The sequence below is a fragment of the Parambassis ranga genome, chromosome 13 (genome assembly GCF_900634625.1).
Source record: "Parambassis ranga chromosome 13, fParRan2.1, whole genome shotgun sequence".
NCBI lineage: Eukaryota > Metazoa > Chordata > Actinopteri > Ambassidae > Parambassis > Parambassis ranga.
In genome coordinates this window covers 18162056-18186951 of record NC_041033.1, presented here as the reverse complement: position 1 = coordinate 18186951, position 24896 = coordinate 18162056, and the positions used below count along the sequence as shown (strand labels likewise).

The following is a 24896-nucleotide window of genomic DNA, read 5'->3' as shown; positions in this document are numbered from 1 at the left end:
AAAATAATTGATTAACGGCACTAGTAGCACAATGGTTCTTGCATTTTTTAAGAAAGATAAGATAAAATGAGACCTAAACAATTAAAATCTGCCATTTTTTAAACTTTTCGATTTTTCTCATGCTTTGAATTTATGCTTTGCTTTTATGCTTTTTAGTTTGATTGCCGTTGCTAGAAAATCAAACTATTGTTCTTCACCCTTTTCTTCTTCTTCTTCTTCTTTTCTTTGTTATTCTTCCGTACGTTTTTTGGCGCAGCGTATCTTCAGCATACATTGACCGATTTCAGCCGTTCAACTATCAAAATGTTCAACTCACAGAGCACATTCCGGGTCAACCGGATTTTTCAAAAAAAATATAATTTTTCAAATATTAAGCAATTTCGGTGTCATTTTTAACATGGGAGTTTATGAGAGAGCCCTTCAACGAGGGGCATCTGCCAAATGTATCTCCTCTAACAAATTTCAAGCTACAGAATTTTATTTTTGTTTCTTGTTCACACACTCCTAAAGGAAAATCGGAAATAGATAAATAAATAAGTAAAATTGTAACTGTTGTACTGTTTATGTATTTTTTGTATTTATATTAGTATTTTAAACTAAAATTTTATAATATGTGTAGGTGCGATTTTGAAGAGTTGGCTTCTAAAATAGTCTTTAAGACGTAAAACAAAAGTTTAGGAGACAACAACATTTTATGAGACTGTTTTGAAGTGAGTATTCACTAAGGTACAAAGACACACACACACACAAGCCTACAACACAAGCACATTTTAATGACACACTAGAGATCACTGCTGACATAGACACTAATTATCTTCCTCCTGGAGCTCATTTGTGTTATTGCAGTTTGGTCTGAAACAAACATGTCATTGCCTGCTTGACAAAACTTTCTGATGGTTGCACTGAACTCAGCATGATTAGATACTTATGTCATATCACAAAATTAAGAATGTGTTGAATTATTATTAGCACAAGAACAAACAGTAAGTTCTCCCAAAGTACTGATTAATATAATCACAATGTTGTCATCTTGTATTTGGTCATAAATTGACACCCTGTCCACTTTATAGTAGGGCTGGGCGATTAATTGAATTTATTATTTCAATTTAGATTTTGGCTTCCTACGATTATGAAAACAAGATAATCGACACAAAACGATTATTGTGCCAAACGCCTTGCTCGCGTGTTGCTCTCATTCTCTCCTGTGACGTAAGCGTAGCAGTGACACTATCAAGGCAAAGTGTCTTCAGACTTCTTTTTTTTCCTGAAGACCACATGGGGCAAAACATTGACAAAGGCCTGATGCAAGTGATGGCTGTGTGGGATTTAAAGCAGGAGAACCTAGGAGAACCTGTAAACAGACTGTAATAAATGTAAGACAGTATGATAGTATGTGTAAGAGTATGATAGTAAATATAAGCGCCTAATGTTCACCTTCTCGATCTGCAATATTAAAAGCCTTACAAATATGACATTTTCTGTTGCTGGTTACACAGATGATGTGTTAAAAGGACAGAAGACAATGAGTTTCACAGTGAAGTCAGAAGAAAATCTTATGCATAAGTCTTGTATTTACGAATTACTTACTTTAATTACTTTGTTCAATTTACTTCTTAGTATTCTATTGTTTTTGGATTTTTTGTATCCCATCAGTTACCGAGAAACCCACAAAGAGCCTCGGAATCACAAATGGCTCCACCCTAAAGGACACCACAATCAAGGCAACCAAAGAATGGTTGTCAGCTATTGATAAATCAGGGGTCCTAAGGAAAAACCAAGCGGGAACCTTCGGGGCTCAGACTTGAAGCCCATGCGGAAGTGTCAAAACTTGTAATTCACGCCGCAACCGCTGGGGGCTGGCTCCAAAAGCGAGTAATTTCCCATAGACTCCCATGTTAAAATGGCCGACTTCACAGCAGGAAAGAACATGTTTACAGCCTGGTACAAAAACCACTCTGGTCTCAGATGATAGGTTCTCTTCTAGTGTCAATTGTACGGGGGGTGAATTTTTTTACAACTCACTCGTTTCAATTGTATTCGGACTTAAAATTACGTGTAATTTTGGGCGTTGCCACTTGAGTGACAGACAGTTGACGTATCACAGCGTCAACTGCTCGTGCTCCCCCTCTTTGTCCATATTTGGAGATTTGGCAGACATGACGCTACCAACATGGCGGCAGTCATCACGTCACATCTTCAGAAACGTCACGTCACGTCGGGTGACGTCACGGAAGTTCTGTCCATAGTTTTACTGTCAATGGGAAAAACCAATAGTTTCCTTACCCAGGTTCTTGTGGCCACTGTATAAAACACACTACTACTTTATCAGCATTACTCTCTCTGACTTTTTGAGTCTATGAAGTTTTGAGTAGAGATTTGAGGAGATCGTCAGTCCATAAGTAGTAATGGAGCAGCTTAGGCTGGTGAAGTCAATGAGCACTGTAGACTTCAGGGGCCGGACTGCAGGTCAGCATGCAGATCTGGAGACCTGCAAAGAGAGAGAGCGAGAGCGAGGCACAAAACTGTGAGGAAGACAGCAGTCATTATGACATGAATCACTAGTGTGAACTAGACTAATAAGAATAGAGGTAAGAGGGTGGGAGGGGGATTTGAGGGGACAGGGAACTGCTCAGTGGATCATGTTTGTGCCCCCCGACAGTGTAGGCCAGCATAGCTGTGCTAAAAGTTTTATTGGCCCTGTGATACCTGTTATATCTGTGGCTGAGGACATGTCGACAAGTGCCTGTATCTATACCTATCAGCCCTACACACTGTGTTTAAGGCTAACCATATGCTTTACTAAACAGAAAAGGTTTAAGTCTCTCAAACCCGGATTGGTAACTGGTTTCACAGTAGCAGTGCCTGATAGATACAAGCTCGTCCTCCCATTCTACCTTTGTGAATCCTAGGAACTACAAGTAAACCTGCACTCTGAGATCTGAGTGTTCTATTAGGAACATACAGTACTATCAGGTCCTGCGGATATGATGGAGCTAGTCTATGACTAGTGGACTAGCTAGTCCAGACTTCTGGGTGAAAGTCTACTGTGGGTTCCTGGGTGATAGTCAGACTACCTCCTAAAGTGAATTTTTAAACTTACGAAAAAAGTTACGAAAGTTACGAAAAAAACATTCTTTTCTGTAGAGAGGTTTTCCCTGTGGTAGCAAAAATATGTATTAATGACAGAATAGAGCAGTTGGTTTAATTTAACATTTTCTTTAACGATATTGAGAATATAAAAGATATAATCTCACAAACATAAACATGTCATATTATTTTAAATAGGCTGTAAATTTAAGAGTAATAAAAAGTCCTCTAAATTTCAATTTAAAAATGTTTTTTGTTTGTTTTAAAGAAACATTTTAATTAAAGAACTTTAATTTTTTTAATTTATCTTAATCTGAATATGGTTTTATTCATATTGTAAACTGTTATTAGAAAAACGAATAAACCTAAACAAATAAAAATAACATCAAACTTTTCTGTCATCCACTGTTTGTAATGTTGCAAAACAACACAGTTACTGTTGTGTCATCAAACCCTCTGAGGTTCATTACCTTCTGCGATGTACTGAGGATCAGTCACTCTGGAGGGCTGAGTGTGTCACATCCTTCCTATCAACACTTTGTAAACACGAAAGTCATTAACCTAATGAGTCACATTAAAAACAGTAACCAAGTGCTGGTAACTACAACAACACAGAGTCTTGTCTGTGTCTCGCTTAGTAACAAAGTTCATGGGACACAACAGGCTCTGCTGCAGGCGAGGAATCCACAGACCAATCAGATTGTGGTAAACAATACTAAAAGATACATGTGATTGGTTCTGTGTTTCCTAAGGTTCACAGATTACATTGCAAGTAGCTTTTTGTTATATTTCTGATTTACTTTAGCATTATAATTGTACAAAATTGTATAAAACATATACTGTGCAAATGTTCTCTTTATATTTATAACAGCAGAAAGGTACATTTTTCATTCATAAAGTGATCATTTCCAAGAGTTGCAAAAGAACTCTTGGAAATGACTGTGACCTGGATGAATGAGAGCAGTGAAAGGGATCAGTTTTAGGTTTTCATGTTCTGTTCAAGGATATCAGTTCTAGTGACAATCGAAATTATCATACAAGTTCATCTTCAAGAATCAAGAATCTTTATTGTCACTATGCAAGGCACAGTGAAGGTTTGTTCAGCAGGCACACAGGTGGACACATGTGGACACAATGACACATAATAAAAGAGAGACATGCTTAAAATATGCAAAATGCAGTGTATTAATGGTTTAAAGTGCACAGTGTCTGTATACAGAGGTTTATTGCTCAGTCTTTGGGTGGGTGGGATGTGTATGGGAAAGTGGGGTGATAGATTTCACAGCTCTGGGGAAGAAGCTGTGTCTCAGTCTGTTGGTGTGCGTTCTGATGCTCCTGTAACAGACAGTTTGTGTCCTGGGTGGGTGGGGGTCCAATTTGTGTGAATATGAATAACCCCAAGTACATAAGTACACATACATTTTTGATTCTTTTTTAGGCCTTTGCTTAGGCTCTGTAGTTTGAATTCCTCTGACACCAAGAGCTGTTTTGTATTCATCTGCTCTTAAGCTTACTTTTTGCCCATGACTATGTTTGTTTTTCACTCATGGTTGGAGTTAGGCATTTAAAAACTACTAGTCAAGCTTGAATTAGGTTGTAAAGATCATGGATTTGTCAAAACACCAAATTCATAACATTAAACACATTTTTCAGGGAATCACTGCCATTGCAGCGATGAACCTGTAGATGAACCTGTAGAGATGCAGCCAGAAATACACACACATCCTGTTTTCAAGGACTGAAATATCAACCTCATGTTACGCTTTCCAGGTGAAGATGGGCTGAGTGTTATATGCACGTTCTCTCTGAGTAAGAGACTGTAGCCAATCAGTTGGTTGGTGTTACTGAACAATGCTAGTTCTATCAATGGCAGTATAGGCAACATACCATAAAATGGCTGTAGTTAAAAAGTAGCAGGAGTAGGACTGGAAAAGAAGCAAGTCAGATTGGCAGTTAGCATTTTTATGTTATTTATAATCAAACATTACTGTTTTATACTTTATACGACTAGGGAATGATTTTGTCTCCTCTTTGGTCCATATTTCCTGCATTATAGGAACATGGAAAGACGCTGCCAGCACAAGAAGTTGTCATATCAGATCAATGGTCTTCTTTTTCTAATATGTAAGATTACTGTTTGTTGTGTCAGAACTTAGTGGGCAGATGGGTTTTCATTTCCTATTTTATGCCTTAACCCTACATAGATCAAACACTCTCGTGCAACCATAAGTGTTCCAACCATAAACTCGAGAATTTGTTTTGATTTTGGAATTTCAGCGTTTCCATCTTACTTTTATGATAACATATTAAAATGTGCATTAAAAACAGGGTGACGGAAATCCACCTCAGGTTACAGAGCAAGAGAGAGAGAGTTGCTCTCCCCCTCTCTCCTCTTCTTCTTCTTCTCTTGCACACACTATTCTGACAGATTCTGTGTTCGGTGAACACATTGTAAGAAATAATTAATTAATAATGATGAATAAATAAAGCAACACTTTAGATTACGGTACACATATTAGCCAGTACCTACCTGCTAAACATGTATATTACCAGTGTTGGGGAGTAACGGATTACATGTACCGACGTTACATAATTAGAATACAAAAAAATAGTAACTGTATTCCGTTACAGTTACAGTCTAAAGAGATGGTAATCAGAATACAGTTACATTGCTAAAATCAGTGGATTACATGACAGTACTTTAAGTGTTTTTTCACTCTGCTGGATGAAAAAAGTCACGTAAAAATCACTGTCTTCTTACAACAAAGATCCTGTTTATGGCAGCTGTCTGACTCTCTCCTTATCACTTGTCTCATTGTGTGGTCATATACTTGTGTATGATGGTGAATAGTCATTGGAGTGAGAGCTCTTACTGTCAATACAACATCTTTGATCAAAGCTAAAGTTTTAGGTTCATATCAGCCAAATGGACAGAAAGCTGCAGCTGCGGGTGACAGAGAGGACAGAGCAGGCGGACTGATGGGGGTCAGAGTCTGAGGATGAGGATGAAGTGCTGCATGCTTAATGCTCCTCAGTCATGATGCCGGTACACGGTTAGCATCACTTAAATAAGTGAACTAGTTAGCTGTTAGCTGCTAGCTAACTCCGTCCAAAACTGAGGCTGATTAACATTTAAGTTCGAACGTGTCTCTTGCAGTCAGCTGGTTTTATACATGGTAAAATGAGTCTGGTTTATGTACGTATTCAACTATTTAATCATTTGTAAAATGACTTTAGGTTACGTTGTTTAAAACTATATTATTATGACATCATTAAGTTCTGTTTCTGTTTCTCTAAATAGAAGAACATTGATGTGAATGCAGTCAGCTGGAACAATCTGGACATTTTCTATTGAATGTTTAATAGCGTCCTCTGTAGTAAGCGGGGGCTGATTGTTGCACTCTATCACTTAAAATGCAATTCAGTAAGTAATCCAAGTATTCAGAATACATTACTCAGATTGAGTAATGTAACTGAATACATTACAAATTACGTTTTAAGGCATGTAATCTGTATTCTGTAACTGAATACTTTTTAAAAGTCATTACAAAGAACTTCTTAATACCTTACTCTGCAGGACCATATTCTGCCTTTATTATACCATTAACTAAGAGTTTACCAAATATTACCTCATAATTACTACTTGTTGACAGTAAATAAAGATGTTGTTGAACATACATTATGATCTCAATAGGCTTTGCATAGTATAGCTCTTGTACCACATGAACAGTCATTCTGCCTTAATAACTTAGTAAACATAGTTTGTTATGATGGAATAGGACACACAACTACAAGTGTCAACACTCTCCAGTTACCTCTGAATTAAGTCATTTTAACTCAGAATATGTTCCCTATTCTGAAGTCTTGGTCATAATTAATTTACAAGTAGCTGGACAGTTATTAACCCGAACATGATCCCTATTCTAAAGTTGCCTCCACTACTGAATCCATAACAACAGCCAAATTAGCAGTATCTCTGGAAATACAACTTGCAACAAACAACAGGGCAACAAACTGTACAGACTTCACTTTCTCTACAATGTAGAACTGTTTTGCTGTGTACAGAAGGACCACAAAGAAAAAATATAAACCCAATATACAAAGGCGTTCTATAGTAGGTAAAATAAAATCTCCTACATTTCGCAATTCTAGTGCAACATGGAGTCACCTAACTGAGCAACAACTGAACTGATTTAGATTTCATATCCTCTATGATCTATGATATGATCTATGATGTCTTTTTTTCAGGGGTAATATTAGCAGCACACATCCTGCACATGTTAATTAGCAGGTAGTTAATGGCTAATATGTGTACCATAATCTACAGTGTTACCCCAAACAAATAAGCTAAATTATAACTTTACAAATGTGAAAATTATATTTTATATGTTTCTGTGGGAAATGGAGAGTCATGCGATCACAGTAAGAGCGACCGTCTAGTGAATGGATAAAATTATCAGGTTAAAAATAAAACTTGTTTTGGATCATTTGTTGCGGATTGCAGATTTTTGATTATCTACAATCTCATCATTTTATTACATATCACATTTTCTGAGCCTTGCATAAAGCCAGCATACGCTATGTGCCCATTATATCTTGATGAAAGTATTAAAAACTTGGGAAATGTCCTTATTGTGCATTTAGGCATACAACAACAAGGGTGTGATTATAGATTTAGTTATTTGTTATATTTTGTTAATTTTTAATGTCTTGTTTTGCATTTTTGTTTTTAATAGTTTTGAATTTCTGTTTTATGTAGTTGTGGTATAGTGTTGTGTGGAAACATATAGTACACTTAGGGGAACACTCCACAATATGTGAGTTTAAAAATAGTTAAAAAAAATATAATAAGGTTAACAGTGATTAGTGTTTGTGTGTGTTTGTGTGTTTGTGTGTGTGTTAAAATCAGAAGCCCTCACTGTTCATAGTTGGTCAGTGCTCAGTTAGATTCCTAAACCATATTTATTTTATATTATAGCTGACAATTCATCCTGACAGTGTGCTTCAAAGACTTTGTTTACGTTGTGTTTTAATAACCTCAGTAAGCACAAGAGGGCAGCAAATCACATAAACACTCTGTACAGTGTTGAGCCATTAGAAACCCCTTTTGAATATTTTCTGGTATATGTGAGTGTGGACTCACGGTGCCCTCTGGTGTACTTTTGTTGTGTTGCACAATCATGTGCATGTTAATGATGATTTCAATAGAATGACAACACATATGTCATGACAGAGATGAGTCACTTAATGATTTTAAGCAGCTTATAATGTAGTGTGAATGACCTGTAACCATCCAAAATGACTTTAAGACAATATGTAGTTTCTCTGCTATCACATACAGTATGAGGTCATACATGCATTTAATTGTGCTGCATCTGGGAGGAAACATTGGCAAAACACACAAAAAATCAAGAGCAACACAGAGATAATGTAAAACAAAATAAATGGTTATACATCAGATTGTTTTCACATGCTGAAACACAAAACACACTAACTATAAGATACATGTTATATTAGGGCAATCATAGCAATATGATGCGCAATACAGTGTTGTTTTGATAACTGGAAAAATAACAATAAAAGCTAGCTATTAGTCAAATAGCAGCAGGGCAAAATAAAACCTTGTAGGAAATAAAAAAAAAATCTTAAAAGACATGCGTGCGTGGAAAAACTTTATTCTTAAAAAAGTGTAACAGTTTTTCTCGAATTTCTTTTGTCTTTAGTCCATATATGATTGGATTCAGTGTTGGGGGGAAAATTAATGTCATAATCCCCAAAAACCTTCTTAAATGTGGTGAAATGTTCTCTAATCTGTATGATATGATGGTAAAAAGTCCAAGACACTCCAGCAGGAGGAAAACGGTCAGATGTGTAGCACAAGTCTGCAGAGCTTTGGTTTTGGTGTCTGACTGTTTAGACTTAAAACATGCCACAAGTATCTGCAGATATGTGTACAGAACCATTCCATTCGCAATCAGCTGCGTAACAGCAACTGTCAGAAGCCCATAAATGTTATTGATGGTTTTGTCACTGCAGACTAAAGTCAACAAAGTTGGATTATCGCAGTAGGGATGTGAAATTTCAGACCGACAGCGAGGTAAACGCAAAAGCAGGAAGAAAAGCACTCCTATTAAAAATATAGAAGTCACCCATACAGCTGTGATCAGTCTCATAATGTGGCCGTATGTCATTATGCTGTTGTATTGCAGAGGACAACATATGGCAATGTATCTGTCATACGCCATAGCAGTCAGAATTAACACAGATCCTGCTGCATAGATGTGAATGAAAAAAGCTTGAGTAACACAAGCTGAGTACTGAAATGTCCCGCTGTTTGTCAGGATTTCTTTAATGACCTGTGGAAAGAGCGCCGATGAGCCTATGAGGTCGTTAATAGGGAGGTTCAGCAGAATGAGATACATGGGCTGATGTAGAGACTTGTTCAGCACAATGGTGATGATTAGGAGGAGGTTGCAGAAGACTATGATCATGTAGTTTAAAGTTGCAAAAAGAAAAGCAGGACCCACAATTTCTGAGGAGAGATTAAAGCCTTTCAGCTGTAAAACAGAGGACGTGTTGTACAGAGTCTCCATTCTTCTGCTCTTTCACAGTAACACACACGTCAGTTTAGTAAGAAATGCATGAATTAAAAATGAAAGTGTAAAAACTCAAGTTGTATATCAGTTCAAATTAGCACATTCTCATAGAAGAATTACAAGAAAAGAACTTACCAAAATAAAAGCTGAAAGTCCCCTCCACTTTGCTCTTATACCACACACATTTCAGATATACCCACACATTGTATAGTATGCAGTGAATGATAACTGTTCAAAACATTTAAAACAGGACAAAATGCTCAGAGATGACAGACAGAAAACACACATTCATTCATTCACCTCAAAGCAGACTAAGTATATAAACACAGAGCAGATCCTCTGTGTTTCCCAGCTGGCGCTGTGACCAACTGGTGAGATGTTCAGGGGGATTAGCAGCTTTATTTAATTTTTTCTGAACAGCAGGCAGATCCCAGGAGGCTTCCGGGTGATCATAAAGTTCATCTTTACCTTGTCATGGAACTGACAGAAACACTGGCTCACAGGGTGCTCCTGAAGGATGTGATTACAACAGCCTCACACACCAATAAACAAATACACAGTAACAGATGAATGTTATATTAATATAGATTATAAAGGGACTTTTTTATACATTACTCTAAGAGGTTAGTTACAGAATAATGCTTAATGCTACAGGAGGGTATTTAAATGAGCAGAGCTGTTATACCCTCATATCATGTATAGTACATAATGATTAACTTAAACAGTATGTCAAGCTTTAAGAAATTACCACTCCTAAAGAATAAAAAATGTCTTTATTGTGATATGTAGTTATTCATGCTGACAAATGAAGGAAAAGGAAAATGTATGCACTCCGAAAAGTGACACGATGATGTTATCTTCACTTTAATAACAAAAGGAAGATGTAAGCCTTTACAATGAGTAATATCTAAATCTAATGTGATGGAAACTAGGGCATGATATCAAGTTTAGGAAGATAACTCATTTTTATGACATAAGGAATGAATGTGCTGTGAACTGGTCCTCATTGGGAACTTAACCCTGACAGGGTGATGTGGGACCACAGTGCACAGCAGAGGATTCATAATCATCCTACAGGTGTTGAATTCCCATAAATTACTTTACTTTAATTATCACTGCACATTATCCAACTTATTACACAATTACTTACTAATTTGATCAGTTATTTTACACAAAATGTTTAAAACTCTTGTACATCTTTAGCAGATCAGACAGCATTCAGTGTCCAGTGTTATTTTTCAAACATCACAAGCAGTCTTAAATAGATAATTAATCTCAAAGCAATACATTAACAATATATATTACTTTTGTACTCACATTATACCAAAAAAATTCTTATTACAACTATCAAAACCATTATTAAAATACATTTATTTAATTAGTTTTTTTTTTTTTTGTCACACACCTTTTGTCTTGAACTTTTTGTCTTGTTTGTTTGTTTTGCTTCAGTCTTTAATATAAACCTGACCTATTTGAAAGGTGAAGATGGAAAACTGCCAGCAGGCATATTCTGGAACAATATCAAACACAGCGTGCTGAATTAATCAATGATTTAAAACAGAAATAACATATTTCATACAGAATAAACTTCACACAAATCCAGAACTGTATATTTCAGGTCGTTGAGCAGCGTGTTAGTATGATAGTCCCTGCTGATGGTGTGATATGTAATCACAGAAAAACCACATATACTTCAGCACATTCACTTTTTAACCTAAAAGGACCATCTGTGGCTGAGAAGAGTCCATAGGGTTGATACTTTACTGACTTGCTGACATATATAACTTTGATAATTATCTTCACTTGAGTTTTATTTTCACTCAACCTGCTTGTTACTTTTGTATGTATTATTTATTTACTGTTCTTTATATTGTTTATCACTTGTGCATTAGGCTGTATCTGTGCTAGAAAATCACATTCAGGAGGAATTCTTTATGTAACTATGAAGCCCCTCACAGAGCTTTCCCTCTCAGTGTTAGGTGGAGAAACAGAGAAACGTTATGACAGATTCATCTCATAATTGTTCTAATAACATCACAGGTAAAAGAATCACTAACATTTGAAAGCTTCCAAATTCCTAATTTAGAGACCACAAAATGCAGCTCGGACCCTAAAAAAAAGTTGAATCATTTTCATTTGAATGATGACATCTAAGCATTGTGGTAAAGTGCTATCACTTCTTCTATTCTTCTTCTTATATAGTATTTTCTAGTTCTAGATCTGTTTGAAGTGACACTAGATAAACATGAACTTTGTTTCAAAACAGTTGGATTTATTATGGACCACAACATACCACAAATCATTTGTATCAGACATTTTTGTTTAAGAAGTTATTTACCTAAGATGAGGTCTGTATTCATCACGTCCTCTCCTTTTTATGGAAGAAGCAAGAAGTCGGGACTAGTTTGAAATATTAAGTATTTAAACAATACAAAGCGCTGTACACACCATCTGAGAAGAAATGGCACAAAGATGAAAAAGAGCCCCCCCACACACACACCCAGACGTTCATAGCAGGGATTAATATTTTCTTGAAAGTTTCACTTTTTCAGTTTAAGTCATTGACGTCTCAAGAAGTTGCATTATATCATAAAAAAGTGAAAAAATATCAATAAAACTAAAAATTAGGAATAGAATTTTCATTTATTTAAGAGTATGGATAAACAAACAATCAGAACTGGTAAATCTGCCTGCAAGAGCAGCATAATGTCTTTAAAGAACTCTAAGGAATCCAGCTGCCGTGTTTAGATTCAAAGAAAAAACAGGATTCCCTGTGTTTCCATTTAGTGTCAACAAAGAACAAAATCTGTGTTTAGTTTATGTTCATTGTTCCAAGTGTAATCACAGAAATAATACAGAGTTAAGATGGAAAATGCAGTTTAAAAGGATTGAACGGTCTGGGAGAATACTCTACTGTTTTTGAAGACTTTCAGCAGAGTGTTTCGTATTTCAGTCGTGTACAGACCATAGACGATCGGGTTCAGCAGTGGGGGTACAAGAAATATCAACATGCCCATTATCTTTTGCAGGTCAGCTGAGACAGTTTTAAACCTATGAGACAAAATTGTGAAAGTTGACGCAAACTCAAATATGAGCAATATGACCAACTGTGCCACACACGTGTTGACAGCTTTCATCTTGGTTTCGGATTTCCTTGAAACCACACATGTGATCAGGATCTTAACATAGGAGAACACCTGAACAGACACACTGAATGCCTGCATGACAGCTGTGTTGAAAAGCCCTATGATGTTGTTGATCGTTGTGTTTCCGCATGTGAGCTTCAGGAGAGAGGGGTTATCACAGAACACGTTCATGATGACAGATTTGCACTTGGGAAGCTGCGACTGCAAAGAAAACAGCGACACGATCAGGATTAAGTCAAGACCCCAGACTAACGAGATAAGAGAGACAACAACTCTGGGGGTCATGACAGAGCTGTAACGTAACGGCATGCAGATGGCGACATAACGGTCAAAAGACATTGCAGCAAGAATAAACAGAACTCCTCCTCCATACATGTGGAGCAGGAACGCTTGTAAAACACAGAGAGGATAGTAAACTGTCTGTGTCTCTGTGACTATATCTGACAGTACTTTTGGGAGCATTGCAGTTATTCCTATCAGATCATTGAAGGGGAGGCTAAACAGGATGAAATACATGGGTTTGTGAAGATTCCTCTTCAGAATGATCAGGGACAGCAAAGTCAAGTTGCAAGAAATGCCAAAAAAATAAATGGCAATACCAAAAAAAAATATGGGATACTTCCCTCCAGGTGGAATGACAAATGGGTCCAGAGTTAGTACAGAACTGAATACAAAAGATGTGTTTTCCATTTTAGACCAGTGAAAAGAAACAGACACAATCAGTCACAATGACAACCCAAAGTACAAAGAGGTGCACCAGCTCATCCTGCCCACATTTAATGTCACCAGAACCATAACTGGTTCACGTCACTTAGTTCCTCTGGGATCATCAGCGGCTTTGTAAAGATGAATAAACTTAATACAACAATCTGGATCAGAAATACAGGATGAAGAAACGTGTTTTAAAGACACTTATGATTATTTTTAATTATAATTTACCAGCAATGTGAACAGTCATCTTAATGTTTACTGTCTCTGTTTTCTCAAAGCATCAAGTGATGTACATTATTGACCCAGAGTGAAGAAACCACACTGTTCTCAAACTTTAATTTAATTTAAATACATAACTGGAAATAAAAATACTGTCTGTTGGCTGTTCTCCACTCCACATTGTTTGCTACTTCTCTCTGGACTAACAGGATTAGCTAGCAAATTAGCTAAGTAGGCAGTTTGCTATGTAGCAGTTTGATCAGCAATTGTTTACCTAAACTTTGAATTTCATTAAATAATGCAAACTTTGTTATTTTTAATGTAATGTGACCCTTTATGTGGCTTTAACTTTTTTACATAATGCCCTTTATTACATCTGTGAGTATAAGTGTTATTATTCAATGTCCAATCACATTTTACCGTTCAAAACTCAAGGAACACTAAAAAGCAAACAACAAAGGAAAGCAGTGAGTTTACAGCTTGACAGATAAACAAATATACCAGTACTGTTTTCTGTGAGTGATCAATGATGCCCAGCCCTTCAACCATCTGAATGAATGTGTAACAGCATTGTAAAGGGAGTCAAGTATTATAGTGAGGCTGCATGCAGAGAGACTCTATAATCAATCACAAGCAGAAGATAAGAGCAAAGTTCTGTTATAAAGTGTGAACACATGATGGCCTTCATGTAATCTGAAGACTGATGATCATCGTCCGTGTCAGAATTAACATTTTATATCTATATCTTTGCTGCTTTTAATGATGGACACACAAGTAAGAATTGTTATGACTTGACTAATATCATAGATTCTTTTACGAATTAGTTGTATTAACTATTACGTAATCAGATACAGCTCGGGTTACATCAGCACGATGCCTCATTACTTTGTCAAAACATTTTTATTAATGAGCTCCTTTGAGATAAATGACGTTATTAACTGTCTCGGCTCTTAATGAATCCCTGGACAAACAACAAGCCTCCAGATGATGATGAGATACTGTTGTTTTCCGCTAATGAAGCGTGTTGTTTAATAACACCTATGGGACACTATAGCCAAAGTTTACAAGTTGTTTTTTGCGAGGTTGCTGTTCATACAATAATGTTTAAAAATCAAAATTCTTTACATATTCAGGTAGAAATAAAATTGGTTTTGCGTTTGTGTGTTTTTTTCTCACATCCATCTGCTCTGCAAAAGCACAAACTATCCATTGCATTACCATTCTGTGATTAATTAATAATAATTAATAATAGAAAATATATCAAATACATTTCTATTAATTTAGCTTTTGGCTTTTAGCTTATATGTCCTGCCAGAAATCACACTAATTAAAACATGGCACTGAAGTGGTCACATCAGGCCTCTGGGAACAAGGAGTGTTCAGTCACACAGGAAGGGCATTTAGGACATTAGGACAGGCTAATTATCTCACCCCTGAGAAATGGACACGATTTGGTCTTGAGCCACTTTGATAATTGATTTGACCCTCTGATGGCTTTGTGCTCTTTCTCTGGATTAGCATGAGAGCCGCTCTGCTGTCTCAGGCCTGTGTTTAAGTCTGCAGGGTTTTTGTGTTAAATTTAAGTGAAATATCCACATGGATGTTATTTTGTGTGTTCATAATATTTGATATCACTTGGCTCTGAAGTCGTTGTGTGAGAGTTTTAATAGTTTTGTGCAGTTTACATTATCTTTTGTCAGTGAAAGGCCTAAGGGTTTTACATGCGAGGGTGTGTATCTGCTCTCTCATTGATAAGTTTACACGTAAATACAGTTAAAGTTTATTTTCAGATATACACATTTGTTACATGTGAGCAAAGGTAGCTCCACTCGCTAACATGGTTTACCACTAGTGTGAGTTCAGGGACCAAGAAGAAGAAGAAGAAGAAGTATTTCTCTTGGACAGGTTGGACTAGATTAAAAGTAGGCTATGATTCTACAGAATTATAAAAGAGCACAAGCCTGGGACTCCATTATTTTGTAGTCCAGATCAGTTAGCATGTCAACATCTACAAGGTCAAATTGCTAATCACACAGTGTTCATCATTCATCTTCAGATAGCACTCTTAACATGCCAGGTGAATAGGCTGGGTGAGACTGTTTTGACCGCTTTTGTATCTCTTGTTGGAAGTGATGGAGCTATGTCTCAACAGAAACATGACAGATGTGTGTGTGCTTCTCTCATCAGGTCCACAGTTTTAGGACCACAGTGAGCTGACACCTTGGTCATTTGTACTTGTTGCTTGTTTAAGGATAGGGATCATTTTTCCATCTCTCTCTCTCTTAGGCAGTAAAAACTATGTGCATGTAACCAGAGCTGTAAAAGTCATCTCATTCTCTCTGAAATGTAAAAAATGTTGCTGTGAGAGACTTCAGGCATATACATGTGGGACATTGATTTCATGTCATGTTAGTCACGCTGAATATAAAAGTAGTCAAGCCCTGGTTGCTGACTTGGGATTCACTCCTCAACAGGCAAGGTACTTACCTTAACATGCTTTACAACACTGTGACTGTAAGGATGTGTTGAAGAGAAAAAATCAGCATCATTATGGTGTAACATCTGAGCCTTAATGTATATACTGTATGTTTATGTCTGATTTATCTGCCTTTGCAGATCACAATTGAAGCCATGACCCAAGTGTTTCAAGCTAGGATTAATCCTTAAATTCAAATGTGCATGTTTCAATATTTTTATTTTTGCAGGTTCAAATCATTCCACCAGTCAAACATGATGGAAAAAAACACAACAGCTCCTTCTGATATCCTACAGATACAAGGATTTGACATTTCTCCAGAATACATGTATCCACTGTTTTTCTTGCTGCTGTTTGTCTATGTTTGCCTGCTCTTTTCTAACATTGGGGTTCTTGCACTTATCGTCACTGAGAAGAGTTTGCACCAACCAATGTACATTCTCTTCTGTAATCTGTCTGTTAATGATCTGATAGGTAACACAGTGCTGCTGCCACAGCTGATGGCTCACATCCTTTCCACCGAGCGGTTTATCACCTACAAACAGTGCGTGCTTCAAGCCTTTCACAGCCACACGTTCGGATCAGCCTCACATATGATCCTCGTCATCATGGCAATTGACAGATACGTGGCTATATGTCATCCTTTAAGGTACAGCTCAATCATGACAACCAGAGCTGTGGCTTCACTGTCGGCTACGGCGTGGGGGGTGTCCTTGGTTCTTGTGTCTGTGCTGATAGGTCTGACAGTGAGGCTGTCTCGCTGTAGATCAGTCATACAAAACGCTTACTGCGACAACGCCTCACTGTTCAAGCTTTCTTGTGAGGATGTGTCCATCAACAACATCTATGGACTCTTTTTCACTGTGTTGCTGTTTTCGTGTTCCATTGGAGGCATTGCTGTCACCTATTTGAGAATAGCTCTCATCTGTTGGGTGAGGAAAAACAAAGAAATGAATAACAAAGCTCTGCAAACCTGCACAAGCCACCTTGTTCTGTATCTTATCATGCTTTGGTCGGGCTTTTTGACTATAATATTACACCGTTTCCCAGATTACCCAGATTTAAGAAAGATTGCATATATTTTATTTCATGTTGTTCCTGCTAATTTGAATCCAATCATTTATGGGATGCAAACAAGATCATTACGGGATAAAATTCTCCAAATTCTGCAGCGCAAAGTGGCTCCAAGGCTTCAACATAAAGACATACATAGATAATTTACATTTCTAGGTAATTTCTAAGTAAAAGTTGCAGATGAGTGTGTGTGCTTAACAGCATCTTATGACTATACAGTGAGGGAATTACACTAAAAGCCCTGTGAACTACAATCCAATGTTTTTTATCTACCTCTCGTATAAACACACCTCAATACTTTTGATCACTGCAAATAAAAGCACACTTCTATTGACAGATATTTCTATATTTAATGTTAAAAAATATGCTGTTAGATTATATGCATGCATGTTTGTTCACTAATTTGCATTATTGCATTGCATTATTAAACTATAAACTCAGAAGAGCTTGTGATGTTTTTTTTTGCTTTAATATAATACAATGAAAAAAATATTTTATTATATGTGGTTCATAAACTCATGAAAAAATGACAACTACTAATGTTGAGTGACAGATGAGGGATGTTGTCATCATAGCACAGGTCACAGGATCCTCCAGCTCTGGTGGTCACTTTGTCCATTTTAGTGCACTGTTCTATTTTTCCTTTTCGGATTGGGATTAAAGAAAAATTTGCCAACATAAAGACCAGGGATGATACACATGAAGAGTAAGGCAAATGGGCACAATCCAGAGGATTTAACAGATAATCTGTTAATCTGAGTTATACAGTTATACTGAGACTTTCTTTCTTTCTTTCTTTCTTTCTTTGCACACAGAGCTGGTTGTTTATCAATTTAAATCTCCTATATACGGTAATTGAGTTGTGTACTTTTTTGCTGATTACTGTTATAGTCTCTTCAGGCTCATAGTCGTGTTTGAGGATTTTTGCATTTATTCCACATTTACTTAGGTCATCCGGGCCCTCTTAATATTATCTGGAGGCCAGAGGCCCTACACAGACAGTGAGGTTTTATTCATCATCCTTTGTTTCTGTGGCTGTTTGTCATGTATTGAGATCATTTCTGTACAGAACCCCATGTGGGTCATTTGTCTGTCGATGCCTTAAGGTATTTGTGTAAAAGTGAATTTTTAACATGCAGCATGATCTATTTCTAAACATAACCAAGTCCAAATATAACCAAATTAACACCTGACCAACAACAAGACGATTGAGTTAGATGAGGATAGTTTAGGGTTATTAAGTGTAGAAGACTTATTGGAATGAATGATAATGCACCTACTGGTAGACTTTTAATAAGATATATAAGTAGGTGATGACAGCCATTTAGTGGGATGATAGTGTAGCATACTGCTAAATATATCGACCTAAGGTGGGGCTCAATCACGCCATGCATTTCTTTTTTATGTATTTTGTTTATTTAAAGGAAAACACAAAGCTTAGAAGTTGTGAAAACACAACTTTTATTAGAAAATGTTATTGATGTTTAGATGTTTTACTTTTTGTGGATACTTTCACTTAGCATGGGGGCAAAAGTCCAATAACAAAACCCTTAAACATCCACATACAACTCTACTCACAGGTAGGACTCCAGTAAGGGGTGACACAGCCCGTCTAACAGCACCGACTGGTGATAAAATTATTTCACTTTTATGTACAGCATTTGTTACTGAGATCAGCTTTTAGACAGTCCTACAGGTTAGATGGCTTTGCCCATGATGAGAAGGCTCATGAGAAACACCATTATAAAAAATATCCACATGAAGAAACGGTCTAAAACCTTGGCCACCTTCTTCCACTCCCCAGTCCTTTTCTGTGTGGCCCTCTGCTCTCTGTAGCAGTTGGCGATGTACTCTATGTTACGCAGCAGCTGCCTCTCATTGCACTGTGCATTGCAGGAAACCTCTTTGTCTTTTCTGTCTCCATCACTCACGCCTCCCTTCCTGCACCTCCTCGGGCCGCCTGTATCCCCACAGTCCATGCTCATGAACATGCCATTCTTCCATGTGCTGTAAAGGTTGGTAGGGTTCTTCCCAATTGAACCTATCGGACTCATCATCTGATCCAGGTCCTCTCTCTCCTCTGCGGTCATGGTGCTTGCTGTCTCTTGTCCTCTCTCCATTTTGAAGACACACTCCTCTCTGCATGGACCTGCCTGACCATTCATGGTTGCGTTGGTGTTTTTTGCAAGCGGCGGCTCCTGTTTCTCCGGCTGTGGCGACATGCAGGTCTCACCAACTTCATAAACAAAGCACATCCTGGCGAGGTACTGCAGGATGATCTTCTTTGCCCACTTTGGAACAGGCTTAGCATCTGGGCCACAGTGATGTATGTTCATGATAAAGATAGTGAGGGCAGTGGAGGCTGTGATCATGGTCATTGTTGCAATGTAATACTTTCCTGTTGAAGGAAATAATGAAATGTTACACATTGTTGTCATCACCCATATAAAGAGTTAATCAGTCCTTACCGATAAGTGGCACATTCTCAGAAGGTGGCATGATCTCTGCAACCAACAGCTGGAAGACAGTGAGTGCCAGCATCACAGTGACACCCAGAGAAACCTTCTCTCCAGAGTCTGCAGGCAGGTAGAAGCCAAGTGGAGCCAGAAAAGAGATCATCACACAGGGTATGAGCAGGTTGAAGACATAGAAGGATGCTCTTCTCTTCAGTTTCAATGTGTAGGTCACGTCCGGGTATGGATCAGCACAGCAGCCATACAGAACAATGCTTCTCTTAGCTGGCATGCCAAGCACCTCCCACTCGACATTCTCCACTAGGTCAGCCAGGTCAGCACTGTCCATGGTGTTCAGTATGTCCAGCTGGTTACCGTTGTAGGTCCAGGAGCCGTATGTGAACCTGCACTGCTGAGCATCGAAGGGGAAGAAAGACACATCCACTTTGCAGGAACTCTTGGTGATAGCAGGGGAATCCCACATTATCTGGCCATCATGTCGGATCACCACATTGGTGTCCATGGGGCCAGTGAAATGATCGTCTGCGCTGAAAAACAAAGAAAACTGGTCTGGAAAAAAAGACATTAGAGCAACACAGTTTATATTTACAGCAGGAGGGGGAGAATAAGCTTAATGGAGGGAGCTGGAGAGAGAAACTTGGGCAGGATACAAAGGCACAAGTTCACCAGCTGAGGAGGGAGTCAAGACATTTTGCACTCAGTCCTCAACTTTGAGTCTGCTACTTATATATTTTCAATAATGCAACATGTGCTTATATAAATATGGCTGCATGATGTTTAGGTTGTGGTAATCAGTATAATCCGATCATCAAAATCAAGAAGTTACACTGCTTGGCCACGAATCTTCATAGGGTTACTATTCAATAACTAATGAATGCAGTGCTTCTGATTTTCCATATGAGACCATTTGAAGTTCACAGATGTAACTCGATGTGGGAACAGTTTGTAATGTATAACTTAAAAAATGAGACTCGTGGACTGATTTGAAAGCTGGAGTTTCTGCACAGAACGCTTGCACCTGAGTGTCAAGTGCTAACATTAGCTTGCTAGCTATCTAAGATAATAAAATTACTGTGTACTACTGTACTTTGTCAGCTAATGTTGCAAAATCATTCAGTGCAGCTTAGACCAAGCTGAGTTTGCATGCTCATGAATAATTTCATATTTGAGTGATAGTTTTACTAGGATGCCATATTACTGCACTGGCTAATATGTCCTACTAATCAAACGTATGTTTTAGGTTGTAGGTTCAACACCTGATGTAGATTTTTGCCTACGATAAATAGGGCTTGCTTTTTTAAGAGCAGGAGCAGTTGCAGCAGCTGCGATCAAATTTAAATATGTTATTCTTGTTTCTGTTTTAAGCCAGACGACTGTGTAGGTTGCATTACTGAGGTATAAAGAGCAGACAGAGGCCTGAACACTCCTGTAACATGGCTTTAAGGCATGTTCAGCTTGTGCCTTTTCCTCTGACCGGCAAGAACCATCCTCTGATAATAACTGATTTATGATTAACCCAATACCAGTCCGACCTACTTGTTATATAGGACTATATCAGGTCTCCATACATAACTACTAGGTATGCGGATGGTATCGAGTCCATCGTAATCATCTTTTTTCCATTTGAGGTGTGCATCAACCCACACTCGCCGTATCCATAAATATGCAGTCAAAATTTGGTTTCGCTCGTCCTGGAAAATATCAACAACTGAGAAAAGTCATGACAACAACAGAGGAGACGTCGCAAATAAAACAGCAGATGATGTCATGTTGCTGTGTGGGTGTCATGTTCACTCAGACAATCACTGTGTTGTTGTACCATGTCGATGATTTGGGACAGTGTAACCTGCAGAGTCACGTTCAGGATCTTGTTCGTGTCCTCCACAGGCCTCAGAGCGCTGGTGTAGTTGGTGAATAAATCTTTCAGGAGCTTCTGAGCATACTTCCCATGAGCACACCAACATGCTGGAACAGGAAGAGAAACGCTTTTTAATTAAAAGGTCACCTCACTGCTGTTATTACTGTACAGGTCGATGCTGCTGTGGTGGGACAAACTGAGAGACATGCATGAGACTAAATGTGTATGCATGACAGATGGTGGACGGGGACAAAGGGGATGTGGGGTTAGAGTGCCCTACGCTCTGGAAAGAGATCAGGCAAATCTGCCATTAGACAGTGATGTTCTCTCCTCCTGCCTGCGGAGGCTGCATGTGGAATCTAACATGTGTTGATTGAAAGCTTAATCCACTGGACACATAACATATGAGAATCAAATGAGACTAAACATGCAGTTTATAGGAATCAGATCACAGACAGCCATGGTGGATAGTATGCTACATGCACCTCTAAAACTCATATTTGCTAAGCAAATGATATGTTTATTAAAATTCAAAACAAAGTTGTGTAAATAATAAATAAACATTATGATTTGTATCATAGCTGGAGCTTGTTTCCGGTGTCAGCAGTGGATTTGGACCAGCCAGATGTTGGCCCTGAAATAAAACCTTTGAGCTGGATACAAAGACGGTCTGTGGGATTAATCCCTGAACAACTGGCTGTAAGTAAGAGCCTGAATAGAAGAGGAAGAGAAATCTGAGAAGAAAATGAAGGTGGACAAACTTTATGAACATTTCAATAAATTACAAAACTGTCATCTTTTGCTGGGACAGCAAGTAACAGGAGTTCATCAAACCAAAATGTTCCATAACATTAGATCCAAGAAAAATCCAGACTTACCTGGTAGAATACTGACACACAGAAACAAGCGACACAAAGACTGAAGCCTCCATCGTTTCATCTTGCTGACGACAGTTATCACGATCCAAAGACCATCTGAGCTGTTCTGCGCCAAACGACTTTCATTCAGCGCAAATACAGCGAACTGATGGCGGCTCAGCTGTAATGCGCTGAAAAAAAGAGGGAGAGAGGCGGGGCAGGGGATTGGCACCACATGTTAACCTCGAAAAGAAAACAAACACAGCAGAAGAAATATGTGAATTAAAAAACAATCATGTTTTTGCTGCGGTTCAGCACCGCGGAGAGCTCCGAGCTACAGACAGACAAACAAACAAACAAACAAACAGACACGCTGTTACCAGGTGACGCTTTGTCTTCAGGCTACATTTACTCATATTTTATACATTATTCAGCATGTGCTCCGTGCATTATTTTGACAGGCCATCCGATCACTGTCCTCCGCTCTCTTTCTCTTCCGGGTGCTGCTGCCCCCCCTTCATTCTCCTCCTCCTCACACACGGAGGATGCTGCTGCCTCCGGCCTCTCATCATCTGCTGGGAGCATCCAGCTGGAATCTTACGCGTGTAGAAATGTCGCAGGGATTTAAGATGGTCCTGTTTGTTTGCCCCTTTTAATGGTGTCTGAGAGGGTCCAGTGTGCAGCCTGACGCAATGAATGTGAATGTCGTAGCAGCGTGATCATTGTTCAGTCAGTGCGTGTAGCTGGGCAGGAGGCGGTGGTTCACAGAGAGCAGGTAGGCTGACTTTAGACACCTTTGCATAGATTTTACACATATTTTCGTATTTGCCACACCCAGTGCCTGTGTGTGTGTGTGTGATCACCTTTGCAAGCCTCAGTGTTTTTCATTGTTGCAGAAGATGCTGCAGGGTTCAAATATCTTGGGGCATGAGAGGCCCCTGGTCATCAGGGTCTCCTTCGCCACCTGTGTTCTGGGGACCGTGTGCCTGCCGCTGCTCGGACTCATAACCTGTGTCTTCATTTCCTCCGTTTTCCATTTTGAGGATGCTACTGGCACACATTGCCAGGTGAAAGATGCTAGTCAGGTTTTTTTTCTTCTCACCATGTGGTTTCTGATGCAAAACACTAATTCCCCATGTGTGTGTGTGTGTGTGTGTGTTTTCAGGTTCCTAACTACCTGCCATCCATCAGTGCCTCGATAAGCCTGAGTCCTGAGTGCCACATATGGAGGTTCTGCATCGGACTGCACTCTGCTCCGAGGATACTTGTGGCTTTTACTTACTTTAAGTTTTACAAGACACGCTTTGCCTCTAAGAGTCCTGAGCGTCCTCTCAGCTACTTGAACCTGGCCTTTTCTATTTCTGAAAACCTCGGCCTGCTGCTCCTAACGTACGTGTCATCAACTGAGACATACTGTGAGTAACCTGCATCTTTTGTAGAGGCTTTTTGTTTATGCCGCTGCACATTGTGAAGCTTTAATAAATAAATAAATAAGGTAGGATCCATTTGATGGTATATATGATAAAGAAAGCCTTGTTTATAAATGACTCTCTCTCTCTCACTCCTTTATGACCACATTTTCTCTTCCTATTTGTCTCTCAGTTGTACATAAGGAAGGTTTCGTGCTGTTCATCATCAGCTCCATTATCTACATGCTGATAACCTGCCGTTTGTGGAAGTCCATTAAGAAGTACTCGCTGAGTCCTGAGGTAAGATATGATCACACATTATGTCCTTTAAAAACATTTCAGGCTATCTTATTGTTTTTTTGCTCTCTGAAAGGATGCCAAGTCCCACCACTGGAAAGTGCGTTTCTTACTCATGAACGTGTGCTTCTGTGCTTTCGCTGGATTCTTTTACTGGAAGCACAATATGTACTGTGAATCAGGGAGTAAGTATTTCATCTGTTTTCTCTCACTGAGCAGAATCTTCAGCCAATAAACGTGTCATCATGTCATCATGTGTGTGTGTTTTTTTAAATAGGTTATACATTGTTTGCCTTGTTTGAGTATCTGGTGGTCTTCTCCAACATGGCCTTCCACCTCACAGCTGTGTGGGACTTCAAGAGCCGGGAGGTCATGGTGGTTTCCTCTACTGAAGATAAAGACTTCTGACTAGGAACTCAAGGACTGAGCACTGATTGTACAACCACTAAATCACCTGAAGATAACAGTATAGATCCTGTTCAGGAGGAGGAGGAGGAGGAGTGGGATGAAGGCCTTTTTCATATTTTTCCATGAGGTAAAATAAATATGAACAATTAGCTGTGAGTGCATTTATTTTGCCTCAGTGTCACAGTATGTTTGTAAACGTGAAATTTTGTACATTGCACAACAGATGTGGTGAAGTAAAGACAGTTCTTCATGTGTTATTGGCTTTTATTTCAATTCTGGGTCTC

The 24896-nt window shown here is 38.5% G+C and overlaps 5 protein-coding genes across 5 annotated transcripts; 2 read left to right on the top strand and 3 right to left on the bottom strand.

The window, feature by feature from the left end:
• Nucleotides 1-8732: 8732 nt before the first annotated feature.
• Nucleotides 8733-9680, bottom strand: LOC114445156 (olfactory receptor 52B2-like). The gene has a single exon (XM_028420116.1). The coding sequence runs from the start codon at nt 9678-9680 to the stop codon at nt 8733-8735; it is 948 nt and encodes a 315-aa protein (XP_028275917.1).
• A 2882-nt stretch (nt 9681-12562) lies between these two features.
• Nucleotides 12563-13519, bottom strand: LOC114445155 (olfactory receptor 52A1-like). The gene has a single exon (XM_028420115.1). It carries the CDS (start codon nt 13517-13519, stop codon nt 12563-12565), a length of 957 nt encoding a protein of 318 aa, XP_028275916.1.
• Nucleotides 13520-16561: 3042 nt separating this feature from the next.
• On the top strand, nt 16562-17452 carry LOC114445153 (olfactory receptor 52N5-like). The gene is made up of 2 exons (XM_028420111.1): nt 16562-16835; nt 16965-17452. The coding sequence occupies exons 1-2, from the start codon at nt 16562-16564 to the stop codon at nt 17450-17452; spliced, it is 762 nt and encodes a 253-aa protein (XP_028275912.1).
• Nucleotides 17453-19006: 1554 nt separating this feature from the next.
• chrna10a (cholinergic receptor, nicotinic, alpha 10a) lies at nt 19007-22645 on the bottom strand. Its single transcript, XM_028419101.1, has 5 exons — nt 22520-22645; nt 21603-21748; nt 21320-21474; nt 19778-20310; nt 19007-19707 (listed from the first exon to the last, which is right to left on the bottom strand). Exons 1-5 carry the CDS (start codon nt 22578-22580, stop codon nt 19007-19009), a joined length of 1596 nt encoding a protein of 531 aa, XP_028274902.1. The 5' UTR covers nt 22581-22645.
• A 490-nt stretch (nt 22646-23135) lies between these two features.
• On the top strand, nt 23136-24612 carry LOC114444494 (post-GPI attachment to proteins factor 2-like). The gene is made up of 6 exons (XM_028419102.1): nt 23136-23273; nt 23395-23565; nt 23664-23913; nt 24101-24207; nt 24281-24389; nt 24482-24612. Exons 2-6 carry the CDS (start codon nt 23398-23400, stop codon nt 24610-24612), a joined length of 765 nt encoding a protein of 254 aa, XP_028274903.1. The 5' UTR covers nt 23136-23273; nt 23395-23397.
• Nucleotides 24613-24896: the final 284 nt, after the last annotated feature.

What these genes read in the sequence shown, in the direction of transcription:
- LOC114444494 (XM_028419102.1), top strand. Translation starts at nt 23,398, where the DNA reads ATGCTGCAGGGTTCAAATATCTTGGGGCATGAGAGGCCCCTGGTCATC. An exon ending in CTACTGGCACACATTGCCAG is followed by an intron (nt 23,566 to 23,663) that starts GTGAAAGATGCT and finishes GTGTGTTTTCAG; the next exon opens with GTTCCTAACTACCTGCCATC. An exon ending in AGTACTCGCTGAGTCCTGAG is followed by an intron (nt 24,208 to 24,280) that starts GTAAGATATGAT and finishes GCTCTCTGAAAG; the next exon opens with GATGCCAAGTCCCACCACTG.
- LOC114445155 (XM_028420115.1), bottom strand. Translation starts at nt 13,519, where the DNA reads ATGGAAAACACATCTTTTGTATTCAGTTCTGTACTAACTCTGGACCCA.
- chrna10a (XM_028419101.1), bottom strand. Translation starts at nt 22,580, where the DNA reads ATGAAACGATGGAGGCTTCAGTCTTTGTGTCGCTTGTTTCTGTGTGTC. An exon ending in GTGTGTCAGTATTCTACCAG is followed by an intron (nt 21,749 to 22,519) that starts GTAAGTCTGGAT and finishes TTCCTGTTCCAG; the next exon opens with CATGTTGGTGTGCTCATGGG. An exon ending in GATATAGTCCTATATAACAA is followed by an intron (nt 20,311 to 21,319) that starts GTAGGTCGGACT and finishes TTTGTTTTTCAG; the next exon opens with CGCAGACGATCATTTCACTG.
- LOC114445156 (XM_028420116.1), bottom strand. Translation starts at nt 9,680, where the DNA reads ATGGAGACTCTGTACAACACGTCCTCTGTTTTACAGCTGAAAGGCTTT.
- LOC114445153 (XM_028420111.1), top strand. Translation starts at nt 16,562, where the DNA reads ATGTATCCACTGTTTTTCTTGCTGCTGTTTGTCTATGTTTGCCTGCTC. An exon ending in ATCAGCCTCACATATGATCC is followed by an intron (nt 16,836 to 16,964) that starts TCGTCATCATGG and finishes TTCTTGTGTCTG; the next exon opens with TGCTGATAGGTCTGACAGTG.